The 19,899-nt window shown below is 34.2% G+C and overlaps 1 protein-coding gene across 1 annotated transcript in view; it reads right to left on the bottom strand.

Annotated features, from left to right (window-relative positions):
- Nucleotides 1-19,899, bottom strand: part of Ush2a (usherin) — a 748,724-nt gene that overhangs the window by 324,942 nt on the left and 403,883 nt on the right. The window contains exons 35-36 of the mRNA XM_026388000.2: nt 5,268-5,419; nt 32-194 (exon numbers count right to left, since the gene is read on the bottom strand). Of these exons, the coding sequence (XP_026243785.2) occupies nt 32-194; nt 5,268-5,419 (315 nt within the window). The remainder of the gene's footprint in view (nt 1-31; nt 195-5,267; nt 5,420-19,899) is intronic.

Raw genomic sequence — 19,899 nt, 5'->3', positions numbered from 1 at the left:
ATTTAAAGTTTAAAAACGACACACAAATTACCTTGATCGACATAGAAAATCCCAGTAAAAAGGACTGAGTATGTTAAGTTTCCATTGGGACGAAAAGGTGCTTCCCATTTCACGTGGGCTTTCCGGGATCCCTCTGTTTTGATAAACACATTTACTGTTCCTTCAGGAGGAGCTTCTAGAGTTCGATTTTCCACCTGTGAGTATAAAAAGATTTATTTTTGTTTGCAAATAAAATAAGTACATGCTTTGCTTTGAGCATATTTCTTCAAAGTATCTCTTTTTGCTATGAAGTAAACTATTTTGACAGTAGCATCTTGTCTGAATACCTCATTTTGTCAGCAGGATCAAAGCATACCTCATGTTTTCTTCCTCCTGCTGTTAAAGCTTAGAATTTGAGCTCCTGACCAAGGTAGTTGTTTGTGATTTCCAGACTATGTGGATCCACTCACACTGTGATTGTGCCTACGGCTGTGCATAACCACAGATTATTTGGGGACTGCTTAAAAATAATTCCTATGTGATTGCCAAAGAGAAGAAATGCACATAGTCTGTCTTCATAAGTTCCTGATGAAAGTGACAGACTTTTTTTTTTTTTTTTTTTACACAAAAGCCACAACAAGCATCTCTCTCTCTCTCACACACACACATACAATTTGTTCTCTCAGTGATGCCCTTATTAGGTATGTTTAGATGGCATCATGCTGACGTTAAGAGACAAATGCTTCTGAGTGACTCCCTCTCTAAAGTCTAACCACAAAAGAACCTGATACAGTATTAACCAGCCTATACAGAAAACAGCAAAAGATGAATTGTTCCAAGAGAAGGACTCTTACATACAAAGTAATTTTAAACTGAACAGGGTCAGAAAGATATCGATAGCTAAATAAGTAAAATGCCAAAGTGACCGCAGGAAGATGAATTTGGAAAAAGAGTAGAAAGGTTTTCAGATTTTTTGATTATTTTAAATAATTTTTATTGGTGTATAAAATTGTATGTAATAGTGGGATTTGTTGTGACACATTTATACATGAACATAATATAATTTGATCCATTTCACTGGTTTAAACTTAGTAAACTAATGACTACAAATTCATAAGCAATGATTACAAATATTTGACCTTTCACAATTTATAAAATATGTGGATAATTTTGACCTTTCTCTTAAAGTACAGGCAGGCTCATGCCTCACAAGAAGGTTATCAAACATAAAATTTTTAGGCAAGCAAATATTTTCAATTATGAAGCTTTATTTGTTAAGATGAAAACATTTTTCCAATTGTGAAAATAAATGTGAAAAAGACAGAGTGTTAATTTTTAATAAGTACGAGACCACAGGATGTTTTATTTTCATCAGAGAACTGCTATGGGATTGTTTAGATCTATAATTCCAACTCAAAATTTTTATTAGTCTCATAACTATATAGAAAAAATGATAAAGAAACAAGATTGAAAAATATCTTTTCATCATTTTAATATTTCATAATAATGCAGTTTTATTATGTCTACATGTATGGTTCAAATTATTGTGTAGAAAATAATTTTCAAGTGTTCCCAATAAAATAGAAATCAAAAAGTTAAATAATTAAGGGTAATTCCAGTTACCTCAAATAACTGGTTAATTCAAAATAAGTATTTTTAATTTATTTACGTAAATATCTGAATAGATACTCCAGTTTTTACTTGATATTAAATTTGGTAATTGTATTATTTTGCTCTGACTTGGACTTTTCTTTAATTTTATGTTTTTATTTATCTACTTTGCTTTAAAAGGAGTTTTAAATAGGCACTTGACTTTGATCTAGAAACCTTTTTGACACAGAAAGAGCATTCAAGAGCCAATGTGTAATAAAAACAAGCATTTTAATAGCAAATTCATTGCTAATGAAAACTGTACCATTTTCCAGAAATTCTTGTGTAAATATTTTATTTAATCTTTCATAACAACCCCTTTTAAGGTAGGCATTAATTCCCTTTGTAATAGTTGAGAAATCTGAGGTTTAGTAAAATAATTATGTTTGTCAAAGAGTAACTAGTTTAGAGCAGTTCTTGATATGGTACATTCTTGATCATAACATATATTGCCATTAATATTTAGATATTGCAGGCATGAGGGCTCATGCCTATAATCCCAGCTACCTGTGAGGCTATTGTAGGAGGATTACTAGTTCAAGGATGGCCTGGGCAACTTAGCAAGACCCCGTCTCAAAGTAAAACTTTTTAAAATTTGAATTGAAGATGTAGTTCAGTGCTTACCTATTATATGTAAAATACTGAATTCAATTCCCAGTGCCAGAAAAAAAAAACATAAAAAAAGATTTAGATGTTTTACATAACAAATTGATTTGCATCTCTACAAAAAATGAATGTGTGTAGGCTTCTGGGTGTGTTTGTCTATGTAAGCATGTCATCACTAATAAACCAAGGCAGCTTTTTAGCTATATCATATAGCAGTGACCTGCAGTTTTGCACCTCATCTCTAAGATGACCCCTGGAAAATCGATCCAATGAATGTTCCAAGGCCAGACACAGTTGTAAAATTTTCAGAATTAGGACCCACTAGTATTATCTAACATTGGTTAAGGGGGTGGGAACATCAGGGAGCAAAGTGATTTTCTGAAGTGTGAAAACACTTTAAAAATCCTTTGCTATTGTATTATATATTAATTTGTTCATTGTTCCAAATAGTCATAAACCCCCAATTGGTGCATTTAATTTGACAATGCACATTAGCATCTTCAAATTAGAATACAAGGCATTGCAAACTTTTTTTAAAATTAGAATTTATCAAATATCAATATAGGATTTAAATGGCAAGAAATGAACAAACCACAGGAGAATTAGATAGGTTCAGATTAATTCTACCTGAACCACCAGTAGGTTAACTTTTGTCAGTCCAGGAAAACAAAACCTATGGAGCTAATATAACACTAAAATGATAATATATAATTTATTATCAAATTATATGCATGTACTTTAAAACACTCTCTTATACTAAATTTGTACAACCCCCTTTTTACTATTTTTAAAAATTATTTTAGCAACTTGCCAATTTTGAGGGTGAACTCTAACACATTAGAGATTATAAAGTATATTTGTTATAGAAAACATTGAACAGTATTTCCCTGCATGCATGGATAACAATGGTATTAAATAGTTAGAAGATATAAAATAAACAGACTTCTTCTAAGAAGAAAAAAAACTATTGTTAATGATTATCATTATATGAACAAAAATTAGGCTCTTCAAATATTTTATTCTTTGATTTCTACAGCAAATAAATTAAGAATAAAAATGAAAAATTTTGAGGTGTCAATGAAATTTTAATTTAAAATGCTGTGACATTGGGCTTTAAATAAAGAATATCTTTAAGAGAAATGCATACTCTACTGCTATGTTTGGATGAATCTTTTTGAATATCACATTATAATTTAATGATAGTAAACTGTGGCTCTGAAGACTGATTCATAGATTTCTTAAATGAGTAAGGACACATTAAAAAGAATCATCAACACAACAGAACTGGATCTGTAATATCCTTCAGGAATCGTGGTAGATTTCCAGGACTGTATAGAATAATCCATTATGCAGTTTCCAAAGGTATAATACGTATTGTAATTGGCACAAAAATATTTCTGAAACCAATGAAGGACCAGAAATTTTAACTTCTTGGCAGCATATACTTGACTTGTTCTAAATGAAGACATTGTTGTTCAATCCCAGTGATTAGAGATGGATCATTGACTAGAGAAAAGCATTTGCATACTGACTAAAGGATAAAGAAAAGTACCACAGTGAGAAAGATCCCTCTGTGCTGTAAGTCAGGATTGAGTCTAGAATGGACAGGGCTGTGGCAGAGTAGCTTTTACAACCCAATTCTGTTTTTCCCCTTCCCATCAGGACACTGTGGCATTTGATTTCTTAAGGTTACCATCACCTACTATCTGCACAGGACACAGATCAATAACTGAGTCCCCCTTGTTTAAAGATGCCAAGACATCAGGAGATGATGTGGGAGCCAATTTAATAGCCAGAAGAACATGCTGAAATTTGTATTTTGAACATGTATGTTTCAAGCTCATGTGAAGTGTTGTTTTGTTTCTTTTCCTTTTTTTTTTTTTTTTTTTTTTTTGAATGGAGAAGAAAAGTTGGCCTATTGCCATTCCTGCTTTTAAGGGTAAGTATCCATCAGAGGAATTTGAGCTGTAAAATCCTTAATGGCAATAAGCTCAGCTCCACCGATGGGTGATGTTAGCTGCTTGGAAAGCAACCAATCTCTGAAATGAAATGGGAGGGGTGATCACAGAAATAAGGTAGCAAAAAATTAAACCAAAGAGCTGTTTTTCAAGATAATATTTTTATAATACACTCTTCAATGAAGACAGAGTGCATTAAAATGGTAGGGAATTAGCAAACATTGCCAAAAAACATCTAAAACTAATGAGTATTTCCCCTAAAAAGAAGTTAAATCTAATTAATTAAGAAAAATAAAAAAGTATGCTGCGATGTCTCGAAACTAAGCAATGCTATGCTAGCCTATGACAATTATGCTTTATTAGTTGGATTTAAATAATTATATTAGAATAAAAAGCATGATTTTGTTAAGCTCTTAACTCCTAATGAAATGTAGATATACATTATAGTTTTCTGAAATGTGGATATCAAGAGTGGATATTAATATAATTTTAAATACTGTTCTTATGAAAGCATATCATATCATTGAAATAAAAATATTTTATTATAAGATATGAGAAAAACTCAACCTTTCAATTGATTATCCTAGTTGTTGGGGAGCAGAGTTGTCATATGTGGCAATGACAAATTTTCAATTTTCACTTTTTAATTCTAAACTTACTTGGTTGTTGAGCCATTAGTAGGAAGGAAAACATCTACCTTATATATGCCACTGAATTAGGTAAAATTGTATGTAAGTCTGCTAAACCTACCAATTTGCCTTTCTTTTAGTAAAATAGCATACACTGTCTTTCCCTAGACCTATGTGCGGTCTCAAAGTTTATGTTCAACATAAAATCTTAGTAACTCTTTTTTCGTGTGTGATACTATGATGAAACCCAGAATCTGGTGCATGCTGGATGAGTTCTCTACCACTGAGCTATATCCCCAACCCAAATACTAATAACTCTTAAATGATCCCATTATGCTGGAAAGGCTACCCATGCAGAGAGTACATCACCGCCTCTTACTTCTTCCTTGATATTCAGTGTCAATTGACATTTGATATGTTCTAGGATATAAACTCACATACTTACCAGTGGGCCCAGAGCACAACCTTTGGCTGTGCATGCTTTGACTCTGAAGGAATGTAAGCTCCCAGGGGCAAATCCATAGGCATGACAGCTAGGTTCTGAGGAATTGTGAATTAATATATCATCTAGATATAATCCATAACTTGTGATAACACCTGGGAAGATAATAATTGACTTTTAGTATGGCCTCTAGACAACAAAAAGAATGTCTTATGAATATGATATGAGTTCCAGTTTCATAGAGTCACTGACTAGGGCCTGGTACCTCCCCTTGTCTAAACCCTATCTCTTTCCAAAGGATAAAGCAAGCTTTACCCCAACCAATTAGCATAGAGGCAGAAATAGAGCCCAACAGTCCCAGTCAGAGAACTCTACTACATCATGTTTGTGCCAGCATTTGTGTTCCAGATCAAAAATGAATAAATGGAGTACATTTATGATATTTATTGCTTTCTAAGTAGATATTCTTAATAGATGTACTCTTGAAAAAAGTGACCTTATTTGTTATTACATTATATATTACTCTTGGTGCATCAGCACTGTCCTAAGCAGCTGACATACACTGACTTCTTAACCCTCTCCTCTCAGCCTTTCCATAATAGAGGCAGTATTACTGCCACCATTTTATAGGTGAGAAAACCAAGGCACAGAGTTTAGATAACTTGTTAAAGGTCACATGCAGGTCAAATGCAGGCAAGCATTTGAGTCAGGATTTGAATCTAGGTGTTTTGACTCCAGAGCCCCTGTTCTCAATGACAACATTAAGTCACCTACACATTAAGCACTGCAGGAATTGTACAAAGTACATTCATGAATGGGTTAGAGAAACTATGACGTGTTGGTTTTAATGATCAATTAAAATTATTTCAGAAGGAAAATCATGCATATTTGCATGAAATCAACTATAGAGACATGATATGTTGAAATGGCTACTTAATATAATTGTTTTACTTACTCAATTGAAATATTTTCATGAAAAGGAAGGTAAGGACCAGCATGACCAAAAGTCTATCTATGTTTACCAGAAACACTGAATTTCCAAAGTGACCAAACAGTGAACTATAGGAAGCAAAACTTTGAATTCATGCTTAATCAGAACTGTTTCAAAGTGAGGCTAACTTTACAGTGGCCTCCCCGAGTATGTTCTTCAGGAATTATCTTAAATTTTCCTTTGTCTGATAGCCTTCCCCTAGGACTGAAGTTGGCTACTTCTTCTATAACACACAGCATAGTTCCACCATAGCATTTATCCATTTATCACAATATTAGTATTATTACTTGTTTAGCTGCTTGACTTTCCCAGTAGACTTCAGGTTCCCTACAGAATCTTCCTGACTTGGGTAATTCTACAGCTTAGCATCATGTCAAAAACATAGTAGGCACATAGTAAATATTGACTGAATGAATAAATTAATCAACATGCCAGAAAGTAAAAAATATCAGCATACAATATGGAGTATAACTTGTGACTATTGGAAAATGAGATAACTCTTAGCCTGAAAAAATAGCTAAAAAGATAGTACTAAAGTATAGCTCAGAGATGGAGAATTTTAAAACAACACTCTAGCCAAGTCAAGGTTAACAATTCCTGATAGTTGGCTTCTAGGAGGTCTGGCTCTAGGCTTTATAGACACAAAGATGTGGATTTCCTAAGAGTACATCTAACCTTCATCCATCATTACTTCACAGATAGCATTGCTCATAGAACCACAATACCAGGAGCCTTTTTCCAAGCATCCCTCTCTCCTGCAAGAGAATTTACTCATCTTGGACCTACTCACAATGGTCTGGTAGTGTCATCTTGGTGAACTCATAGAATGTTACATTCACGGTCTGGATAGTCCTCACAACACTGCACTTGATTAAGAAATCCATTCATAGCAAAGGAAGTAAGGCAGTGAACTAACACCCGTGGAACTTACTGCTTGTCTTTCAATGATCCTCATTAACCTATAGCCTCACAGCTTACTGGAGTCTACATCACAGGACAAGCTGAGTGGAAACATCCTGTGGATATGGGGTTCCTACAGGATGTATAGGTTATAAGAAAAGTACTACCAAATTAGAATCTGAGAATATTATCTGGCCATTTGGAAACTTCATGCAACTATTCTAATAGGAAAATAGAAAGATACTATATGAAAGGTGAAGCAGGCAGCCCCCTGCATGCCGACACTCAGGACATCCCCAAGGGCATCTCTTTATGTATAAAGATCCAATTATGTAAGTATTGAAAGTAAGTCTACCCAAGCCCAATAAAGACAAGACCATTAAGGACATAGGCCTTTTAATGATACAAGTTTGGACAACTCACTAGGCAAAGAATCCCAAACAAATGAGATACTGCCCAAGAGAAAAGGGAAGAAGTTGTAAATACTGCTATGGCTTCACAACTAATTATAGGAAAAAAAACTCATAGGTGCTCTCATGTTTTCTTTCTTATTAAATAGAGATTTGTACATGATAACCAAATTTCTTTCCTCCTTTTCCCTGTTGATTTATGTAATGTAAATTAGTAGGTGTTCATTTACAGTTTAGTAAATTAATTTTTTTAAATTGCTGAATATCCAGGTGGGTATGTCAGAACCACACAGAGGGGTTAGCATCTCCCAGACATCTACACGGTGACCAAGAATGACAGCATCTTCATTTATACAAAGCATGGTTGGGGCACATGAGGCAGAAACAGAGTGACTACTGCAGTGGTGGAAGGCAGTACAAAGTAGAAGTGTGGGTTTGAAGTTGGAGGCATCAAGATGGTTGTTTATCTGATCCAACAGCCTCCGACCTACCCTGCTCTGCTCTGTACTATTGAGCCTGCAGGTCTATGGACTACATTTCCAGTTGTTTTACTTACTGGTTTTCTGTTAGATTCTGCCATTGGTGGAGTGGGGAGGGGGCACTGCTAGGAAGACAGAGTGGCAATCTGGAGAAAATGTCCATTTTCCAGCTTCAAGAACTGAGGACTTTTCTGCATTCTGCAGGAGAGGGCCAGAGCACCCACAGTCTCCAGCATTTCAGACAGCAGAAGCAGCCCTTCTGCACTGGAAGCCTCTTCCGGAGTGAAATGTTGTTGGTGTTTCATCTCTGGATGGGCCAGTATCCCATAAAAGCTCAAGTAACAGATCAGCAAATACAGCAGCAAAAAGCAGCCCTGTCAATCATCCTTCATGAACCAGTGCCTGCTACCTTTTCTCTTTTGTTCTCTTAGCCCTTTCAACCTCTTTTGAACCAACTCTTTATATAAAATATCCAACTCCTGGGGCTTCGGGTGTAGCTCAGTGGTATAGTGTGTGCTTGGCAAGCACAAAGCCCTGGGTTCAATCAACAGCAAAAGTAAAATAATTCAACTTCTTATATCAAAATTTCTCTGTCTTAAATATTTAGCACATTTTTTTTCTTTCACCAATTAGTTTTTGATCAATATATCCTATTAAGATTTAAGCTTTTCTTAAAAAATGTTAATGCTCTTAATAGGGCCATTCCTATAACCCATTTTCTTTTCTGAAGACAACTTTTTATAGTTTAAGTACATTTTTAAAGTACATTTCTTTTATTTCCAATTTTTTGGGGGAACAAGTCTTCTTTTACTATTATGTATCACTTATGGTTTCAAAAAATGGTATGGCTGCCAGTATCTGTTCTCTTTTATTTTCTAGTGTGCCCATTTATGAAGACTCTAAGAATACTTAGAGAAAGTGTTTGATATAATGCCATTTAGCTCTTAACACACAAAGCACAAATGAATTAAAATTATAAAATGAAAGATACATAATGAAAAACCAACTAATACATAGAAAAGTTAGGGAAGAGAAATAGATAAAATCACAGTAATAAGAATGAAAAAAAATTACTATGTGCCTGGCACTCTCTGAAACAATCATTTAATCCCTGCCAAAAAATCTTATGTGCAAATAATGTGTTGCAGAAGCTCTTAAAGAAGCAGGAAGACCCTTGAAATGCTATCTGTTTGACCTGCTTTTGAACAGAATTAGAAAGTACCCAAATCAATACTTCCCTTTTTTTACATAATTGAGGAGCAGAGAATTTCTTTTATGCCAGGATTATGTGCATAATATCTCATTTATCTGACATATTGGAAAATGAGATATTTTATAGAACTTAATTTTCATTATAACTAAATCTCAGCCTTTAAGTATGAACTTTAAAGTCTTAACCGTTTTTTGAAGAAAATCTTTCTAGTAAGTACTATACACTTACCTGTCTTCTCAGGGAGAACATAATGAATATAATTGAATCACTTTGTGAAAACTCAAACTGCGATTGTGGACATCAAAGACTATGGTCTCTAATTCAGTAATGCCTTGGGGACTGATGAAAGACAGGGTACTCACCAAGCCCCTATCAGTGGCTCCACCTTACCACTGAGGTGGTAAAAAGTGTAAAATTCTCTTACTTGAGACTTTTTCTTTTCTTTTCTTTTTAAATATCTGTAACCTCCTTCAGTGACAGTCTTTCCAACGTTACTTTATTTAAATTTTTTTAATTTTTTGTCTACCTGACTCTAATGAGTTAACCTCTAACAGTCTATGCTAAGAAACTAGGTAACCATGACATCTGGAAATATGGATACAGAAAGAACAGACAGTTATTGAGAGAAGAGCTTAGAATATGATGAGTAAGATAGCAAATGAGCTGAGACCGAAATTGAGAATTTTGACAGTTAATTCACCTGCTCAAAACTTTTCCTATCCAGCATACATCAAGAATAGGGCAAGATCGAGGTCCATCTTTTATACACACACACACACACACACACACGCACACACACACACATACACACACACACACACATGCATACACCACTGGGTTACTCATCATTCTGTAGATAAACAGTATTTGATAGCAAACATAGAACAGGCTGAGGGATGAATTACAGGATAAAATTGTAGAAGCAGTGGACACTGGATAAGTTAGTCTGACCTCCAAGTCATCTATTTTGGGGAGGTTGGAGGTACTGGGGATTGAAATCAGGGGCACCTGGCCACTGAACCACATCCCCAGCCCTATTTTCTATTTTATTTGGAGACAGGGTCTCACTGAATTGCTTAGTGCCTCATTTTTGCTGAGGCTAGCTTTGAACTCATGATCCTCCTGCTTCTATCTCCTGTGCCTCTGGGATTACAGATGTGTGACACCACGCCCAGCCTCTAAGTCATTCTTGATGCTTTCCTCCACAACATTCCCTACACCATCTCCATCACCAAGTCCCAAAGACTTTACATTTCAGATTAATTTCTACCACCCTCATTTCCATGGTCATCTAGTCTATTCTAACATCATCTCACATTTAAGGATAATAGCCACTTAGGTATCTTAGTGTACCATGTTCCATATAATTCATTCTTTATACTGTAGTAAGGGAGGTATAATACTAAATTCCTTTCTGGTCACATTACATAAAATCAGTGATCAATCAGGCCTTTGCCAAGTACCAGAAATATGAGAGTGGCCTATCCCAGAATCAGGAAGCTGGGTTAATGTAACCTGTGCTGTAGATGAAAGGGCTAATAATATGCACCTCTCTGTGCTTTCTGCCTTTGGGTCCAGACCTAAATGGTCAATCACTAGATCTCAAAGTCAGGTCAAAGTGAAATACTGATGTAGTTTAGAGCTAGTAGCCTCATATGCCCTGCAAAAGAGAGCCTGAGACAAGTGTAAGCATTTCCTCTGATCTGCTTTGGTCAAGGCCATTACCTATAAAACCCTGAATTGGGGACACACAGATAACCTCCTGGTAAATTCATGGACAAAAAAGCTGAATCACCTCAAAAGAGCACTTTATTTCTTATCAAGATATGGAGGCAAAATGTTTCATAACTTGTTTTTATTAGCAGAGTTTCTGATATAAATGAAATCACTAAAGTTTGGAACACTGCATAATTTGATTCAAACATTCAGATTTAATAAGGAACAAGTCTATTATGACAATATTTGAAATTTCATTGACCTCAGATTTCTAAACTGAACATACAAAGCTAAAGAAAATAATGTAGTGGGTATTTTTATTGTAAGCCAAAGAGATAGCTTTTTTTTAATAACTGGAACATAGAACATGTATGAATGGCTTTGGAGAAATTAAAAAGCTAAGTTCTTAAAATGTCATGTAAATATTTTCAAAATTATAGAACACAAAATAATTAAAATTATTAAAAAATGCTCTGACTACTTACTTGGAATCAATCCATTAATTGTTTTATGTGGAATATTTCCACTAATAGACAACTCCAAGAAATAATAACTATTTTGTATTTTTATAAAGATGAGGAAATGAAGCCTTAGAAGATTTATTGTCCAAGGTCATAAAAATATGAATTCAGGCATGGAACCCAGAAATCTCACTCTGCTGTTGTCACTACTCCCATTTTATCTTTCTTGACTAATTTTCTAAAATTTTTAAAAATACATCTTATATCAAAAGCTGATAAACCTGCTGTGGTTCTAATAACAATCAAGAGAAATATGAAGAAGATATTAACATACATTTATTGAAAGTCAACTGCCTACAGGGGACTGCATTTGGTATTTTGGGTGACAGAATAAAAAATAAGAACTACTCTTATAGAAGTAAATAGAGCATAGGTGTGATTAAATAACAACCCAAAAGTTAAAGAATGATAAATACCACATAACCTTTATACCAGGCAAATGGCATAGTTAAGTCATGGTAAATACAGGAGCTTCTAGCAGAGAACAATCACCCTGGGTAAGGCATTGCTCATGCCTTTAGAGTAGCTAGATCTTCTATACAAAGAGGTGGGGTCTCTTGCTGATGTTTTATATGGTACAGCTACATCTGCCATAAAGGTGGAATGAGAAAAGCTTATAATTTGGAAAGATAATCCTGAGGAAAATGTTATTACTAATATATAGACATAAGAAAGTAAAGGTTTAGTAAAAGTATCTTGAATATACTGATATTTGCTGTAATTATTGCAGTTGGACAAAATCTAGTAATAAAAAAAAGCCTTCAAAGGAAGGCTGGGACCATTAATGCTACTGCAAGGAGTTTGGATCTTATGATATGCAAGAGAGGCATTGATATTTTATGAAGTGACTACAGAGTATAATGAAGTGATATACAGAGAAGTTAATCTAAAATCACATGTAGTGTAGATTGGAATTGGGAAGACTATGGAGGTAAGAAAAAATAAGAGTTAAAAATATCCAGCTAGGTGAGGTGGCACACAACTGTAATCAATCCCAGCAGCTCAGGAGGCTGAGGTAGGAGGATCATGAGTTCAAAGCCAGCCTCAGCAATATTGAGGTGCTAGTCAATTCAGTCTCTAAATAAAATAAAAAATAGGCTGGAGGTGTGGCTCAGTGGTTGAGTCCCCGTAACGGCCAAAAAACAAACAAACAAACAAAAAATCTAAAATAACCATTTAAAAAGCCATGTTTTCTTGAATATGTAGTAACTAGTTGTGACTACGACAGGGATGTGATAATACCACATTTTAGCACTAGTCCTGTTATATTCTAAGAGAAAAATACCTATAATAGTTTTGTATACTTAAAACAAACCAAAACCAACCAAACAAAAAACCCCTCTTATGGTTGGGATATGCTAGTATGGATTATGGTAAGACAATGTCCCCACTCAGAAAAAGGAAAAGGCCTACCTTTGGATCGTGGAGTTCACCATGAAAAACTTATAAAAACCTACTACCAAAGAACTATCTTACCCTTATATTGTTGGTTAAAAAGGAGATTTCAATTTGAGAATTACAAATAAACCTCTGTCTTATGACTGAACTTTTCCATGTCTTGACTGAAAAAATGTCAAAATCCTCATTGAGATCTTGTACTACAATTTTGACATTGGCGGAATATGAGTAAAGGGCACGTGGGATCTCTGTTATTTCTTACAACTGCACATTAATCTACAATTATATCAAAATGAAACACTTCATTAAAAAACAAAACCTCAGGCTGGGGTTGTAGCTCAGTGGTAGAGTGCTTGCCTCACATGTGGAAGGCACTGGATTCCATCCTCAGCACCACATAAAAATAAAATAAAGGTATAGTGTCTGTCTACAACTAAAAAAAGATAAAAACTCTTGTGCAAGGGTAAAAGACAGGCAAAAAAGAGACAAACATGTAGGTCTGACTAAGTTTATGCTCAAACAATAACATTATTGTTTCTATCAGGTATCATTTAATCATCAGGAAAACACCCTTGATTGTACAATGAGTTTTATTATCACTTCACAGATGATAAAAACAGACTTTAGAGAGATTTAATATCTTGGTCAATCTTATACAGCTAGAGAGTTGAAGAGCCATGAGTTGGCCCTGAAATATTCAGACTCTATCATTCATAGAACATTATGCTTTATAACTTCTTTATAACTATTTTCCCTTTATTTTAATACTCATATAATAAAATAGAAAATAGAAAATAAACACACTTAAATTGCTTTAATGATAAAATTAAAAATCAAAATGCTATATAACCAATCAGTCAAGTTAAAAAATAGAATATTGTCAGGAACCGGGAATCTCCCTGATGTCCATGGTTCAAATCCTTCAGTTCCTTGACAGATGATTATGATGACATTTCAAGAACCATGTCTTGCTTTTCTGCCTAAGACTTCATTCCTAAACAACACAATTTTTAAGTTTTGCATGGTTTTGCATTATGGGAAATCATGTCAGATGTTTTTTATTTTTTCATCTTCTGTTGAAAACATAATATCTGTGAGTTCCAACCCTATTGTTGATAATGGCTGTGTTACTCTTGTTTTAGTATAGCAAAATTTAGATATTTAAATCATTTCTATATTTTGCTTACTACATCAACGTAACAGTAAATATTTTTATAAGTTCTGAGGCAGCTACATGTATATGGAGTGAGTATATATGAATATGCCTTAGGAATTATGAGTTATGCATATAAAAGGGAAGAATTTAGGTTTGACCCTTTCATTGAGAATGAGATTAATGCCTACTTGCTCTGGGAAGCTTAGACTACATCTTCTGCTTTGACCTATGTCATTTACTGCAGGTCTTTTGTAAAAACTAGTCTGTAAATCTCTCAAAAACAATTTTTTACAGGTCTGGATTACTTACTGGTATGCTATACCATTGGTTTCATATATATGTATATATACCTTCTATACATATACATATACACCTCCATACTCTAAAATGAAGTTCCTCTTCTACCCCAATAAAATCCAGAAAATTCAAAGAAAGATACTTTCTAAACACCAAAAATATATTTTTTAAAAGCCTGTTGGATTTAGTGGATTAGATTTTTAACAGTATTTTGGTTCATTAGATGTATTTATGGAGCACCTACTGTGTGCCATAGATTGAACTATATGCTGGAATACAGAAGTTATCATAATAGTCCTGGTTCCTGCCTTCATAAAACTCATCATGCAACAGAGAAGACATTCTTTAAGTCCATTGAATGCATGTAAGCTTTATTAAGAAAAGCCAGGTGGAATAGAAGGATAAATGGGGATCAGGAATGGGAGACAGATGCTAACATAGTCTGAATATTCCAGGGCATAAATTTTATTTGAGAAACGATCCTTAAGCCAAACTTGGCACATGGAACTACTCCATCAAGAGAAAAAATATCACCAACCATTATTTGACTAATTATAACAAGGATTTCATAACAATAAATGAAAGCTCTCATTGAGATATCAGTAAGTTGATTACTCCTTAAAAATTAAATATCATGGACTTATTAGATAAACAAACTGCCTTCAGAACCTTTGAACATGGCTCTCTTTTTATTTGCTTTTAAGATGTGTATTGTGCCAAAACAAAGCTTAACAAAATGGAGTTTTAAAAATGTATTTATTTTTTGACACTGTTAGAATGAAAGTATTTCAAATTTATCTCCACAGTTCCCATTATCCTCCCCACCCCAGCTTGAAAAATCTCTGTGTTAAAAGTGGATTAAATGAGATTTAGGAATCCATCATGGTTACAGCAGGAAATTGATGGCAAATCCAGTGGATAACTGAGGGGATTTTAGTAAAGGGGCAATGTACAAGGATGTGGGTAGGGTTAAGGGAGAGGAATAGATGATAATAAACCACCCGATCCAGTAATGGCTGACTCCTAGGAGACCATGCTAACTAGTTGACTAGGAGCCAGTAAACATCCTTCCATTTGTGGGGTAAAGGGTAACATTGGGTTCTAGAACCTAAAGAAAGAGAGATTTATAAGAAAAGGTAATTGTATAGGAGTTGTAGCTTTTGGTAGAATACAGCTCCATTCAGAGCCATACACAAAGGAAACCACTAGCAGTATGTTCTGACACTTTATTCTCTTCCTACCCTCTCATCCTTTGCAGGTGCTGCCACGGAGAAGCCAACAAGAAGTCAGGGAGAGAGGAAGCCCATTGACACTGTGAATGAGATTTATTTTTACTTTACAGATGATAAAAGTAGACTTTGGAGAGATTTAGTAACTTGGTTAATGTTATTCAGGTTAGAAAGGTAGAGCTAGATGTTGGCATTGATACCTTCAGACTCCAAAGTGCATAGACCATTATACCTTACAGCTTTCTATACCTATTTTTCCTATAGCCTTGTAAGGCACAGGGTAGAGTGGAGAAAGGCAAAAGATAAAAATCCAACAGAAAAAAACATTAGTGCCATTTAATTTATTATATCTTACTATATTGCATTTTTTGTGCTTTTACTTGCTTAATCTTTTGTGTTAATAATTATTGAGATAGGTTTAAAAAACCCATATTATGCTATGTGATAAAGGGAAGTCAGGTTATTTAATCCAGTTGTACACATTCAGTTCTTCAAAGGATAATCCACAAATGGATACTTAATTCTCATTGGCTGTCTAATGCAAGCAGTTTTGAGTTTATCACCTTTCTCTTTCCATAATGATGGAATTTTTAAGGTGTTTAATTTTCACAGGGAAGCTGAATCATAATTGTCCATAAAGCACATCCACTGGGGTATATATCTTTGTGCCTCTTCATCATGTTATGTCAAATTGTATTTCCTAAGGTGCTCAATAGGTTGTCATATATAACCAAGGAAATTCAATGAGTACAATACAATGTAAATTTAATACAAGGCATCTCTATTTACACTGAAGATTTCTGTTTACTGTAAGAATTAAACAACAATACTTTAGTGTGTCATAAAATAACATGCATGCTGAATATAGATGCTCCTAACATATTTGTTTGTTTTTTTCCAGTGCAGCATGGCAATATGCATATCAACTGAGGGTTGTCCCCAAGGTCTTGATGATGATTGGATGTGGCAGATATCTCCCTATGTGAATACTTGATCCTTCAATTAAAAGGGAAAAGAGAAGAACTCTCACATGGTGGAATAATGCCTTATTACTGTTATGCTCTCCTAAAAATGGAATCAACGGAATCTAAAAAAGACTGCTTGGGAAATTCTACCTGACAAACTGATTGGAGGTGTTTCATAAAAGTTACACAAGGTTTGCTCAAAACTGTCAAGCAGTTTTCCTAAGCGATTCACTGAATTCTATAATCTGTTTCACCTATTAAAACTGAGAATTTCCAAGAAAGTAAATAGAATCACATATTAGCTGTTTAAAAATAAATTAGTTCAACATGTAACCACAAATGATTCTTTCTTCTGAAAAGAACCACAAATAGGTATTTCTTTAAAACCAGATAAAAATCAGAATGGAGATTTAAAGAACTTTGTCGATTAGCACTGAGAACAAGATATTGAACAAGTAAAAATAACTTAATTTTTTTTCCTTTTCATTGTGCTAGATGGAATCCTACTTTAAGAGAATTTCTATAAGAAGTAGAGGCAGAAGAATTTTTGTGATTCACTGCTTGTTTTATTTTTTATTAGGTTTCTACTTAACCAGCTGTCAATTGATTTTGAATAATTAAATTGGTTAATTTATATAAATGTGAGGTTCCAAATATGAGTGTTGAGATAATGCCATTTCATGGGGTAATTTAGAAGTATTAAAGTACTAGGCAAATAATTATAAATTAGAACTATTATTATTATTATTATTTATTAGCAATAGTAGGAATTCAAATATATATTTCTATTCATGAATACTTCATTTATATTTACACTTATACCACATATATAATCATAAAATTCCTCTTCTATGACATCATTGGTTCATGTGAAGGGCAACTATATACACTCTGTGTAAAAAATCTATATTAGTCAGTTTTTCTACTAACCATTCCTGAAATAATGTATATGTTCAAAAACCTGAACTAACTGTTCTTCTAACAATGTTCTATTGTCTTCAGGGCACTATATATAAATCTACAAAAAAATTATCAACCTCCTAAAAGTTTTCTACTTGTATTGACATGATTGCCACTGTCTTATTACATTGACTATATATACATTCTCACAAAGTTAGACAAATGCAAATGGTAGATTAGGAAAATATTTCCATAACCTTCTTAAGCAACCTTCATTTCTCAAGATGAACCTGTTACCCTTGTCCAATGGGTGCCAAGTTCTCAAGCTCCTCCCTCAATGTACACATTTTAATTAACAAATCCTGATCATGGCATCCATATATCTCTTCACACTGAAGCACGCCAAACACAGAGCTCTGTGTGTTGTCTCTGTAGAATGACTAAAGCTTGCCAGGCTGAAGAAAACTTGAGCAAAAGGACAGGGCTCTAAGTTTGTGCTTTAAGCATTTAGTAGGCCAAAAGGGAGAGATTCCTTCCTCTCCACTGCCTGTGAAATCACCCCATTCAGATTACATAATTATAAGATGTGATCGAGATGTGCATTTATGTATATTATATGATTGCATACGCATATGCTTCTCCCATCAACACAATTACAATTTTATTATTGTCCTTATCATCAGTAAACATTAATTCACTCAATAGCTATTTAAAACCCACATACTCGGTTACTGGCATCCTGCCAAGGGCTGGGACTATAGTAGTTGAGGCACATGTAATTCCTGCCTTCATATAGCTCACAGTCCAGCACAGAAACTATTATTAGGCATATCTTCTTAGGTAAAGATAAAGAACTTACAACTATTGGAAAAGAATAAGAATTTTAAAGCTAGTATTTTTAAATATAGCCAGGCACAGTGGCACATGCCTGTAATCCTAGAAACTCAGGAGAGTGAGGCAGGAGAATCAAAAGTGTAAGGTTAGCCTCAGCAACTTAGGGAAGCCCTAAACAATGTATTGAGTTCCTGTTTCAAAATAAAAAATAAAAAGATCTGGGCATGTAGCTTAGTTCAAAGCCCTGTGTTCAATCCCCATATAAAAATAAAATAAATAAATAAAAATAAAAATAGAAAAACATTCAAATTAGTTGAAAATATTTCCTTAGTAGTGATATTTATAGTGTTTTGCTAGATAATAAGGGGTTAGTGTGATATAGTCAGATAGCTATGCTGTTTTAGCAAGGTAAAGTCCAAATGTGAGGAAATGACACATTTCAAGATTTTAAAAAGAAAGCTTCTAAAAGGGAATATGGCTTATGAGAATTTGGATGCTCTCAAAAGTGTAATTCTAATTATACATCTGTAATCCACAAAATACAGGTCACTAATTTATTAGAGAGCAATCCCTTGTGCTACTTCACTTGGTGGCTAATAGAATGACAAAGGAAGAATCAAGGTCTTCCATAACAAAGGGTTCCTATATACCTTGGACCTAAAAGTAGTTCTCTTAGAGTTTTAACATCCTGCCTGAGATCACAGTTTATAAAGGACACCTTTGCCAGAGGGAACAGGAGTACAAAGGACTCTGATTAGAGAAACACAGACCTGGAGTGTCACACCATCATTTTTGCAGGTATGTGAAGCAAGGGACCAGAATTAAGCAGGACATATTTGAAGGCAAGCAAAGCCTTAGGTGTGAATCAAGTGATAATGATTTCACGCTTAAAGATGGTCCAAGGCAGAGTAAGGCAATTAATAGCAGGTTGCATTATTTGTAAGAGCAAAATATGGAAATGTAGATGTCCATCAATAAATGATGAGTCATCTATGCTGAGGTTTTATTCTGTGGGATTCTATACTACTTTTCTAAAGAATGAGGTCAAGTTAGTTTTAACTGTCATGAAAGGATATTTTTTTATCACAATAGCAGAGAAAAATTTAAGTTACACAGCAGAACAAATAGTGTGATCTTACCCTTGCTTAATAAATACATATTTTATGCATGTATCTTTATTTGATTATTTATCAATAAGTTTTTATTATTTTTAATTAACACAATCCTTAATCTTTTTTCCAGTTTAAAAGCTTATTGACTTTTATCAATATTATGTTCTTTTATAATGGTAAAAATGCACATATCACAATTTGCCATCTTAATCAACTCTAAGTGTACAATGAAGTTATCTACATGGGCACTCTGAGCAACCGATCTCTAGAAATTTTCATCTTGGAGAGCTGAAATTCCATACCCACCGAATAGCAACTCTCCATTTCCCCCTTTCACATAATACCTGGTGACTGTAATTCTACTTTCTGTTTCTATTTGTTTGGATACTGTAGATAGCTCACATTAATTGGATTCATTCACTCTTTGTCTTTTTGTGAGTGCTTATTTCATTTATCATAATGTCCTCATGTTTTATCTATGCTGTTGTATATGACAGAATTTCCTTCATTTAAT

Source organism: Urocitellus parryii, chromosome 9 (genome assembly GCF_045843805.1).
Source record: "Urocitellus parryii isolate mUroPar1 chromosome 9, mUroPar1.hap1, whole genome shotgun sequence".
NCBI classification, from domain to species: domain Eukaryota; kingdom Metazoa; phylum Chordata; class Mammalia; order Rodentia; family Sciuridae; genus Urocitellus; species Urocitellus parryii.
This window is presented reverse-complemented; position numbering and strand designations above follow the sequence as displayed.